We start from the raw sequence: 12589 nt of genomic DNA, 5'->3' as shown, positions 1-12589 counted from the left end.
AATCAGCTGATGAAAAAGAGTAAATCTTCTGGAGGGAGAAAGATTTTCTATGATCCTGAAAAATAGGCAGAGTGGAATTATGGGGAGATAAAAGCATAGAGGGAAAAATTAATGCTACTTCCTTTTTAAATAGCATACTCTGTCATTACTCAAAAAATATAATGCTATACTTGAAAATGTCACAGCACCAAAATGTGCGGAAAAGGAATTACTAATGCCTTACTTTGCACATTGTTTTAAAATGTTGATGGTTGGCTGAGCTGAAAATCTCCCCAAATGTAATGATAACAGTTATCACTGGCAGTTATGCTTAAAAACTTTCAGATTCCAAATTGAACATAAATCTACTACCAGAATTCTCAGACATTAAAGTATTTATTCAGCATCTTCAAAATGAACAAAACCACCACTATCCCCAAAGTATAAAAAGAAAACTAACAAGTTTAAGAAAAAAAGCACAACATTTTAATGAAAAAATTACATTATAACAAGGACACTATACATTAAGTTACTATATACATATATATATATACACACACACTTTTAAAACTTTTTTAAAAAAATCCTGGTACAAATTAAATGACAACTTTCTCATACTCACATGATTAAGTATGTACTTTGACAGAATATAAAGATGAAATACAAGCTGATGAACCTCAAAATCAGAAACTTCAATGCAGGACCAGACCTCAAAATCTGATTTCCATTACTTTTGTAACTTTTAGAAAATATTTACCTGGTATAAGCACACACATTTTTTTCTTTTAAGTAAGTTCACTGCTTACATAGAAAATCAGTATTTAGGAAAATGCCCACCATAGCTGTGTTTATCTATAATTCATTGTAGTGTATATAAAGTTCACTTGGAGACTTGGAACATAAAAACTACAATGAAGAAACAAGCTCATCTGTAATTATGAATTTCTAAGCACTTATTCTGAATGTCCAACTTACTACTTCAGATATTGGACTTTGTGATATATGACACAAAACAGCATCTGTCCAACTTTGCTGTAGAGCTGTTAGGAGAATGCCAAATAAAGATACCGAAAAATTTATGCACTTGTATTCAACACCCTGCACATTTAAAAGATAACTGAATATTTAAAATATGTAAACATACTTTTAAAAAGTGATACTAAGCACCTTTATAATACAATACTGATATATTGTGACTGAATATGCATTCAGAGGACAAATGAACTTTTTAAAACTAATTTAAAAACCATTTTAAAGAGCTACTCATTGAAATACTTACATGAAAATATTGATAGTTCCAGTTTCTACCTAAAAACCAAAAGAGTATATAATTAGGAATTTAAACTTCCTTCATCCACTTTTCTTTTCTTTTGTTTTTTGTTTGTGGGGACAATGGACGGTAACTTTCTATCCTCATAATAAATGAGAAAAAAAACAGTATCAGAAGAGACGTTCACAGCCCAGCCAGCATGGCTCAGTGGTTGAGAGTCGACCTATGAGCCAGGAGGTCACAGTTCCATTTTGGGTCAGGGCACATGCCTGGGTTGCGGGCTTGATCCCCAGTAGGGGGCATACAGGAGGCAGCCGATCAATGATTCTCTCTCGTCATTGATGTTTCAATCTCTCTCTCCCTCTCCCTCCCTCTCTGAAATCAATAAAAATATTTTTTTTTAAAAAAGAGACATTCACAGAGAATAAAGTTAGAGAAATATTTCTAAACTGTGTTTTGTTCTTGATTAACTCTGAATTCTTGGACATCTCTCATCCTCATCCATAACTGACTAGAGTTTGTATCTTAACAAGCATTTCTCCTTAGCAACTCAACATCAAAAAATAAAGGAATGTTTCCAAAGAAATACAGTTCAATTGGTAAAATATTTAATAATAAATTATTATCATTAATGAAAGGTGAAGATTATATAAAATATTGCAAAAATGTTCCATAAAAAGTAGAAATAACAAATGAAAAGAACATTACCTACAATGGAACACTAAACTATAAATTAATTTGGACTTATTCCCTTAGTACACACAAACTAAGAGAAATCTGGTTTGAGGTAACTAACAGTTGTATTTAACTTAGCATAACATAACAGATCTGGCAGCCTATCTATAAATGCTGGTACCAAATATTTTCATTTATTAGGAAAATGATAAGCAAGTCTTATTAAAAATCATATATGTAATTGAATATTCATTTTACATTAAATAGGGGTTTAAATAATATATTAAATAGGATACAAATCTAAAGAGCAAGGAATTTTAAAATTCCACCCACTTCTAATATAAGAGTACTTTATACTTATACATGTTGTGAACCTGAAACTATTAAAGTGAATTAAAAATGGAAGATTGGACTTAGAAAAGGAAAGAAAATTCATATTCATATAAAGTATTATGGTTAAATTCCATATTATATTGCACATGCTTTAAGTGTTAAACTTTAAAATCCATTTGAAAATCTTATTACTTTTAAATATATCCACAGATGGTCTCTGAAGGAAACAAGTCTTTAAGTTGATTTCTTGATAGTTATAATTGACCTTACAGAAAACAGAAGCTTATATTGAATATTTAAAGTAAATATACTTACTCAACAAGCAAATATATATAACACATCAGTTGTTTTAGTTTTAATATAAACTAAATTTTAAACTATTAATATTTACCTTTAAGTACTATAAATTCTAATACCATCAATTCAGTAAAAACTTTGGCATAAAAAAATAAATACAACTCAAATCCTTTCCTAACCAGAGCTGAATCTTCAATATAAAATAGGAAGGAATCCTCTGCTGATATAAAAAAGTTCCCCAAATTATCTGTAAATACCATGGAATTTTATTATTCTTTCAGAATTCTTTCCATTTCTACATTTTTCTACCCATAGGTAGAGTTGTATTACAATACTGCATAAATCCATGTAATATACATTAATTTCTGTTGCTTATCTGATTAATTCAAGTTAAAATTCTCAGTACTTACCAAGATCCTATAAATTTCTACTAGATTACCATTAGTGTGCTATTGGTTTGAGTTACAAGTATAAAAATCAGAATGAAAGATGCTAAAATGCAACTATACACAGTTTCCACAGATGTGAGTGCTGGGCTTCGTGTTATGAAGTAAAATCTATTGTTTATTTTTCCAAATGAGAGACTACAAGTCTTCTCTCACCTATCTGCCAATTTAAAACATTTCTTCACAACTTTAAAGAGGGAATAAGTTCTTTTAGAAATTTTAAAAAGCATCACACACGCTCGCGCGCACCGCGCACACACACGCACGCACGAAGTTTTTTGTTCTTTTTCATTTTTTAAGAGCCAAAATTAGGTATTTCCAGGGAATAAGTTAGATAACTATTTGTGTTCAAGCTATATTACCATGGATAAGTTCAGATAGCCTTCTGAAATACTGGCCTTATCAGATACCTAAAAGCATAAGAATTATACAAAATAAGAAGTATAAAATATCTCTTAAAGTAAAAATATGAAATTGGCAACAAATAGTTTTAAATAAAAGCTACTCATCAAACCAGTCTTCAGTCCACTTATCACACTGCTGAGGTTTGACAATATTCACCTTCTTTTCTATGACATCAGAGGTCACCAGAGTTGTACAGTTCAGAAAAGCTTCAACAATTTATGTAGCAGATAATTTCTTATAGTCCAAAATTTTTTTTTGCTTCCATAGACAATGCTGGTTCTTTGGGTTCCTGTTTAACTTGGTTCACAGAAATGGTACCTTCTGGGTTTTCTTCAACTTTAAAACAAAAAATAAAAGAAATATCCTAAAGGTTAATATAATTTATAACACAGGGATCTTTAGAATTATATAAATTAGAAGCAAAGCATAAAACAAAAGTTTGGAAAAAAGAACTAGGTAACTTAGAAAGGCAGTTGGTATATTTGAGAATTTAGTGCTCCTGACATCCTAATAGCCATTCATGTTACATTCCTTCAGTATGCTTCAAGTAATGAAAAAAGGAAGAGACAAGAAATCTATGAAGTTATTCTCCTCTAAAGATACTTTGACAAAAACGTAGTCCATAATGTGATAAAATTATAAGAAATAACTAATATTTAAACATAACTGTAAAAGCATCTGTGACTGAAAGTTAAGAAGGCTCCCATTATTTCAAAATAACTTGTTTTGCAAACAGCAGGCATATGTATCATAAATTCACAAATGTGTTTCCATTGCCATATGGTTTTTACATGTAGTCATATATTAAGAAAATGTTCCCTCTCTAAAGAAACTTCACTATGTAAGTACTTTAGAAAAAATACCACAACTTAAAACAATAGTTCTGCACGAGCTATGTGTTTGCTGATCTAAAATATTTCAGAATAGCCCTGGCTGGTGTTTCTCAGTGGCTAGAGCATCAGCCTGCAGACTGAAGGGTCCCAGGTTCAATTTCAGTCAAGGGCACATGGCCAGGTTGCAGGCTGATCCCCAGTAGATCAATGGAAAAATATCCTAGGGTGAAGATTAACACCCCTCCAAAAAAAGTAATATTTCAAATAAATTTAAAAGACAGTAATTACTTTCTGGAAGGAACTACTTCACACTTTTCTTTACCCAGAAGAATGATGATTAAAAATGTAGGGAAAATATATGTTCTAAGGATAATTTCTATTAAGATTTTGCTTTTCAAAGCAAATTGCAAATCTTTTCCCACTAAACTGCCCAATCCAGAACAATTAGTGGAAAAAGAAGTGACATAGGTCAAGTAGGAGTTAACAGTCTATTACTATGTTGACTGGGCTCATTACAAAGTGAAGGTAACAAAGTCATGTATTATACCCAAGTCCCCTTTCAAATTCCACAGAACTCAACATTTAAGTCTATAACTCAAAATTTTCCTTTAAATCTTTATATCTGCCCACTTCATTCCATTTTCATTATGTGCATATTAATTTTTCTATAGTAACCTTTTCACTAAATAGTTTTCCCTTTAAAGTTTAATTTTTCATGGATTCTAACATCACCATAGATTTTCCTGATCTAACATCACCACAGATTTTCCATGTAAAGATAGGTAATTAATGAATAATTACAGTAGAGAAAAAAAATAAGTTTGTTATTAAAACATATGCTCATAAAATGTTTTCCCTTTTTCTCATAGCTTTACTTGATTTCTTTACATATTATAAACCCACTGAGTAGAAATGATAGTTTTTTTTCTGTAGTGTAGTGACGATAGCTCATAAAGTGTTTTTAAAAAAAATCTTAAGATGACTTTAACTTACTAAGAGGTGGGTGGCTGTCTATAATTTGTATTGGAACGGTCTGTACATTTCCCAACAGAAACCGATGAACACTTCCTTCCAGATTCTCTGTATCCTCAGCATCTCCAACGTCCACCAGCTGATCCACTGCAGCCACATTTTGATCTGGTGCTGGAAGGTTACCCATGGTAGAGGCAATACTGTTGTTTGGGGTAAGGCATGTATCTGTTTGAAGGCCATGACTTTGACCACACTGTAGAGAGTTATTATTTATTACGGTACTTCGTATTGAATCCAGAGGTCTTGAAGGACTAGAGGAGAGGTGGTCATTTACTGATATCAGAGCCGGTGATCCATCAGGAGAAGTGAATCTTGGTTGCAACTGTAAACCCTTTTAAATCAAAAAGAGTTACATCAAAACGTCTGAATTTACTATATAATAGTTCTCATAGGCTGTATTATTCTTTTGACACAAAATCGGAATAAAATATAAGAGTACAGTTGTAAACAAATATTATGTGAGGACAGAAATAAGAACCAAAGGAAAAGTAGGAAAACTAAATTTTATTGCATGCATAGTCCACTCAAACTTTTTCAAAATGTATTGTTTAAATTATCATTTTAAATCAAGATACAAAAAGTCAGGAAATTAACAACGAAAACATCTTTGATTAGTATTATAATTCTATAACCAATCCATGAGGGGGGGGGGGGAGGGGGAAGAGGGGGCGGGGGGGAGGAGGAGGAGGAAGAAAGAAGAAAAAGGTCTCAAATTTGGCTATTTTACTGAATTTCTACCTGTAGTTGTGTGAATATTTTTGGCTGAAATGAAGAACGTGAGGAGGAGAGCAAATGGGCTGATTCTGGAGACAAAGAACCCCTTGTCTGATTTGTTTCCACTTTGGTGGTAGACAAGTCTTCTGGTGAATTTCCTAAATTATATAAAAAATAAACTATTAAAACAAAAAATGTACAGCTTCTAGGATACTAGACTTCATTACAACCTTAACTATCAGGAAATAAGGTAAAAGGTTTGAAAAAAACTTTAAGAAGTTATCTAGTCCACTATTTCCAGAACATGGTAGATTATCAGAATCACTAAGGGAACTTTAAAAATATATAAATTCCTAGGTTCAACCTCTATTAAATTTAATTCAGTACATCTAGGATATACTGGAAAAGGAAATAATTTTTTTTTTCCTTGAAAGACTCTACATCTGTAACTCTAATCAAATCCATTTTCCATGCCATGATTCTGGCATGGAAACTAAACTTCTCTAAATCTGAGAAAACTACTGAACCTCTCAATTACACGGACCAAGCTTAACTCATCTTTGGTAGCCCTAGGACAATGCCTGGTATAAAGTAGGGCCTCAATAATAATAGTATTAAATTTCTTTCAATAATTCATTAAGGAACAAATGTTTTCTCAATATTTCAATTTGTAAAGTAAATTGTCCTTAGGGAATTTGATTCCTTCTCATGTAATTCTTATGTTAACCCAAGTATATTCATCGTTTTAAATCAATCACAAACCAATTACCAACAGCCATCTATTGCTTTCATAAATGGCACTGGTGTCAGACAAGGATGGCTTTTTTCTGTAACTTTCAACATGCTATTTAACCCATTTCTAAACTTCAGTTTCCTCATCTGTAAAATGAGGATAATAAGGGAATCTTACTCAAAGGACTACTGAGAGGATTAAACAGGACTCTCACATTTCTTGCCTTTTTCATTTCTAATTGTCCTTCTACTTCATTCTGCTACGACTACTATGGTCATACCCTGGACTATTCTACATCTAAAATCTCTAATAAACATCCCATTCTCTGATCACAACTTATCCTCCCAGGTGTTTTTGCTCAGGTGCTCCATTACAAATTGTTCTTCAACCTCCTGTGAACCTCTAGTCAAGTGATTCCTCAGTTTTCTTCAGATCTATCAACCTCTTTCTTAATAAAATTATCTCCCCATCCAGCTTAGCGTGCTAGGTTTATAATTTTAGTCTCTCTTGGAAATATCCTGAACTCCCTTGTCTCTCTGTCTTTGGGTCATACCCACATAGTAAAACCCTAACTCTGGATGAAAATGGCTTCCACTGCCTATACATGTGAAGCCAAATGCCACTGAAGAAGAAACTCACGGCTACTACCAAAACCAATTCATGATCATCAACATCAACCTGATGGTCACCTGTGTCTGACAACCTTACAATGTTTCTCTTTTTCTGTATTAGGGATGATATCTAATCTCCATTGTCTTAAAATCTTGGCCACTCTTCCTGAGATCTCTCATTTTTAGCACTCTTACTTCAAAGAGAAAAGAAAAGCTATCAGATAGAAATTTCTTCAACTTCCCATCACCAAAGCAATCAAATATCTTCATCTTCACCTATTTCTCCAGATCTCTCCTGTCTTAAAATGCCTTCTCTCAACCCCATAAACCCTTCATAGCCAATTTCTTGAAAAAGTAGGCCACATTGTCTCTATTTCTTCATCTCCCATTCACTCTTCATCCACCCATATGGCTCCCACCCAATCCACTCTACTGAAAGGGCTCTGATATGAAAGCTTTCCAAACCTGGTCTCATGATCTTTTTCACTCTCCCTTATGGTCACCAATACCTATTCTTATGCCAGTGTTACTGAGCTCAGTAAATGCCTCTATTTGTCAGCTGCTCGTGGAAGAAACTCAGGAATCATTCTAGATTATTCCCACTCTTTTACCTCCTGCACCTATTCAATTGATAACCAAGGCCTTTAGTTCTACTTTTAAAATAACTCTTAAATCTGTCCACCTCCAATATGAATGTCCCGTTAAACCAGCGTCATATTTCAAAGGCACAGCTGAAAGAGCCTCCTAGACCTGTTTTGCTTATTCAGTTTTATCTCCAAGCATTATCTATGCTGAAAACCACACTAACTCTCTTAATTCCTTGAATATGACAAGCTCTTTCTTGCTTAGCCTTCGAACATGCTATTCCTTTGATTGTCAAATTCCTATTTATTCTTCAGTTCTTAGTCTAAAAGTCACTTTCTCAAGTGTCATTTCCCTACTCTCTGGACTGTTATATGTCTCTATCACTATTGCCACAAAATTTTGCAAAAACTCTCTCATGGTGCTTTCCCTAACAGTGATTAATTAGAACATATTGTTTGGTATCTTTTTCTCTTGCTAAACTTTCAATTTAATCAAGAAAGAAACTTACTTGTTCTCCATTAGGCCTGCCATTTATCACCTTGAGTGAAATATGCACAGAACAAATGAATAATGCTAAAGAGTTTGAAAGTTATCTGTAGTCAGTGACTCAAAGGTTAATATGCCCAAGAAAAAAGAAATAATTGTGAGAGAACCAAGATGGCGGCATAGGTAAACACCTGTACTTGCTGCCTCTCACAACCACATCAAAACTACAACTGAAGACAAAATAAATATCATCCAGAACCATGAGAAAGCTGGCTGAGTGGAAGTTCTCCAACTAGAAGGAAAGAAAAAAGCACACCGAGACTGGTAGAAGGGGTGGAGGTGTGGAGGCACGTGCGAAACCAGCTGGCAACTGGGTGCGCTGTAGTTTTTTTCAATCAGGAGGGACATACAAGCTCCCGATTGCTCTGAACTCCAGTTCCTGGCGAGACCCTGGGGGCCCAGACTCACACAGGGAGAAACCGGACTGTCTAGCATCGGGACAGGAACGCGAGGGCGACTTTCTCTCAGAGGTGCTTGCAGAGATCATTGTTCCTGCGTGGGGGCACGGGATGCGGAGACACGGAGATGCAGGAACCTCCCCGGCGCAAGGCTGACGGGCAGCCATTGCTGTTTGCTCGCCCTGGTGATTCCCTGAGACCCTGCCCCCCCCAATTTACAACCCCACCCAAGCTGTGCGCAGTGGCTTTTGCATATGAATGGCCTGTTCTTTCGCAGCCTAACCTAACAAACTGCAGCTGGGTCAGAGAGCTCCAAAGCTTCCAAAAGAAGTCCCAAGGCTCCGCAGCAGCAGCCTGCCTTGATTCACAGCTGCGCCTCATCTGGGCACTTCCAAACCCCAAACAAAGGAGGAATCTGCAGATCTCTCTGTAGCTCCTGCTGGGTGGCCTCAGGCAGTGGCTGACTTTGCACCTCCTTGGAGATCCAAGAGCCAGTGTACCCAGTGGTCAGTGTGAGACTATACCAGATTACAACTCTTCACATCCATAAGCGACACACTCAAGGGGCAGACTCAGTGAGCACCAAAGCCTCACTGAAGCAAGTCCTGCCACATAAGGGTGTCTCCAGCACAGCAGTTCTCCCCTTATAGACATAGCTGGTCCTCACAGCCAATTGGCCTGGAGGTCAATTCCTCCCAGTAATACCAACAGCAATCAAGGCTTAATTACCTATGAACACAGCCCACAAAAGGGTGCACCAAGAGTGTCCACCTCAGGTGATTGTGGAGGCTGAGCCACTGGACCCTATAGGACACCTACCACACAAGGCCACTCTATTAACACAGGGAAGCAGCCAAAATGTGGAGACAAAGAAACATGTCACAAATGAAAGAAATGGAGGAAAGCAAACTACTGGATACAGAGTCCAAAACCACGGTTATAAGGTTACTCAAGAGTCTTCTAGAAACATCTGAGAAATTTAGTGAGACCCTCAAGGATATGAAAAAGGACCAACTAGAAATTAAGCATACACTGAGTGAAATAAAGAATAATGTACAGAGATCCAAAGGCAGACTAGAGGGTCTCAAGAATCAAGTCAAAGATTTGAAATATGTAGAAGCAAAAAACACCCAACCTGAAAAGCAAAAAGAATCCAAAAATATGAAGATAGTGTAAGGAGCCTAGGGGACAACTTCAAGCGTACCAACATCCGAATTATGGGGGTGCCAGAAGAAGAGTGAGAGAGCAAGATATTGAAAACCTATTTGAAGAAATAATGACAGAAAACTTCCCCTACCTGGTGAAAGAAATAGACTTACAAGTCCAGGAAGCGCAGAGAACCCCAAACAAAAGGAATCCAAAGAGGACCACACCAAGACACATCATAATTAAAATGCCAAGAGCAAAAGACAAAGAGAGAATCTTAAAAGCAGCAAGAGAAAAACAGTTAGTTACCTACAAGGGAGTACCCATACGACTGTCAGCTGATTTCTCAACAGAAACTATGCAGGCCAGAAGGGAGTGGCAAGAAATATTCAAAGTGATGAATAGCAAGAACCTACAACAAAGATTACTCTACCCAGCAAAGCTATCATTTAGAATTGAAGGTCAGATAAAGAGCTTTACAGATAAGAAAAAAACTAAAGGAGTTCATTACCACCAAACCAGTATTATATGAAATACTGAAGGGTATTCTTTAAGAAGAGGAAGAAGAAGAAAAGGGTAAAGATAAAAATTATGAACAACAAAGTGACAACAAATACATATCTATCAACAAGTGAATCTAAAAATCAAGGGAATAAAAAATCTGATGAACAGAATAAACTAGTGAATATAACAGAATCAGGGGCATAGGAAAGGGAGTGGACTGACAATTCTTGGGGGGAAGTGGGTGTGGGGGGTGCAGGAAGAGATTGGACAAAAATTTTATACCTATAGATGGACGAGGACAGTGGTGGGAATAAGGGCATGGGGTGGGGTGGGAACTGGGTGGATGGGAGCTATGGGGGAAAAAAGAGGAACAACTTTAATAATCTGAACAATAAAGATAAAAAAAGAAATAATTGTATTCTATATAGTTATTCATAAATTTATTCTAAAGCATTTTTTAGGTGTTAACTTTTTAGCAGGCATCATGCTATGAACTAGGTATATTAATTTGAATAAAATACAATCCTTGTACCCCTGAGGAGCTCAAATCATAATGAAGGATACAGACGTGTAAACAGAAGGATACCATGTTAAATGAAGAGGTAAATACAAAAGAGTAAATAGCTAACTTTATACAGGGGGTGAAGTTAAGAAAGCACTTACAGCCAAAGAGATTATTATTTGAGTAGTGAGTGGAGTTTGCCATGCAGAAGAAGAGAGAAGACATTTCCAAAAGAGAGAACAAAGGGGTTGAAATAAGTTTGGGCTATTGAGAGAACACAGGAGTTAGAACATACGAGAAAAATCAGTTTCCTGATCAGAGTATCTTAGTATTAGTACTGGAATTAACCTAACTTTACAGTAAACTGTGATAGTAATCAGACTCAAATTTCAATCATAAAGAACCATAAGAGCTGATTATAAGAGGGAATTTAAATAGCTGGAATTATTTTGATAAGTCCTAACATAGTTACTCTTTTCTCTTTGAGCCATGATTTCCTTATCCATTAAATTTGATTAGATGAGATACTATCTTAAATGTCTTCCAGTTTTAACATTGTTTGATTTTACATTTTTAAAAGTATTAAGATAACCTACCTTCTGCAAATGTTACTGTCACAGTCTCTCTGAGAATATTCCCACTGTCTGTAGTCCACTGAAGCTAAAAAGGGAACATTCACTTCAGTAGAATATTAAAAAATATTTTAAAACAGCAATACAACTGTCATATTCCGTCAGAGTATAATTACGTTTTATTCTGTAATTATTCTTTTCACTTGTTTATATTCTCAAAGCACAAGTATACTTTACTAACTAAATGCATTAGCTTCCCAAGTTCAGATAGCAAGACTTTGGTTAGAAAGTGTAGGTGGCAAAGACCATGGCTAACCAAAACTGTTTTCACTCCTGAATTTGGGATAAAGAATAATTAAGAGTTTTGAATAGCAAAGACTAATAGCTCTAGCTTTAAAAAAATATCTAAATCTATTAATCTATTCAGTTACTGAATTTGGATAGTAAAAATGTGGAGAACAAAGAATATTGTTGCTGATATTTTAATGCCATAATCACTACCTGCATTACAATAACTAGTTTCTGGGTAATTATATTAATCTCTTCAGAGCAGGAAAAATTTTTATAGAAATTACCAATATTCAGAGGGAAACTATCACAGTATGAAGTAACATTAACGCTTTTTGGTCCAACGTCGAGGCTGACTCGACAGACCAGGCGCTAGGAGCAGGTCCAACGTCGAGGCTGAGGTCGACACCGCAAACAGGTTCAACATTCAATCCTGTCAATTAATTTGGACCAGACTATTTGAATTCCAAAATAAAATTGGACCGCAAAGGGTTAATATCCATAGGTGGAATATAGAACATTATTACTTTCTTTATTCAAGTGTGAACTATTCTATTTAAATTTACCCATCTACTTAAAAAGGGGAAAATATACATAGCATGTAATCAATAACTGTCTGTTGAATGAATAAGGTATACTTTTTAGAGATAAACTATGCTGATTTTTAAATAAAGATTACTATTATTATTATTATAGTCAGAGTTGGATATTCAGTGGTTT

At 35.2% G+C, this 12589-nt stretch overlaps 1 protein-coding gene across 1 annotated transcript in view; it reads right to left on the bottom strand.

Moving 5' to 3' along the window:
• Positions 1–442: 442 nt before the first annotated feature.
• CARF (calcium responsive transcription factor) overlaps positions 443–12589 on the bottom strand; it is a 38468-nt gene continuing 26321 nt past the window's right edge. Inside the window, 5 exon segments of the mRNA XM_059702818.1 lie at positions 443–3651; positions 3653–3741; positions 5232–5601; positions 6009–6142; positions 11606–11669. Coding sequence (XP_059558801.1) covers positions 3622–3651; positions 3653–3741; positions 5232–5601; positions 6009–6142; positions 11606–11669 — 687 coding nt within the window. The 3' untranslated portion in view covers positions 443–3621.

The sequence above is a fragment of the Myotis daubentonii genome, chromosome 7, assembly GCF_963259705.1.
Source record: "Myotis daubentonii chromosome 7, mMyoDau2.1, whole genome shotgun sequence".
NCBI classification, from domain to species: Eukaryota; Metazoa; Chordata; class Mammalia; order Chiroptera; family Vespertilionidae; genus Myotis; species Myotis daubentonii.
The sequence above is the reverse complement of the archived record's forward strand: the minus strand, read 5'-3'. Positions and strand labels throughout refer to the sequence as shown.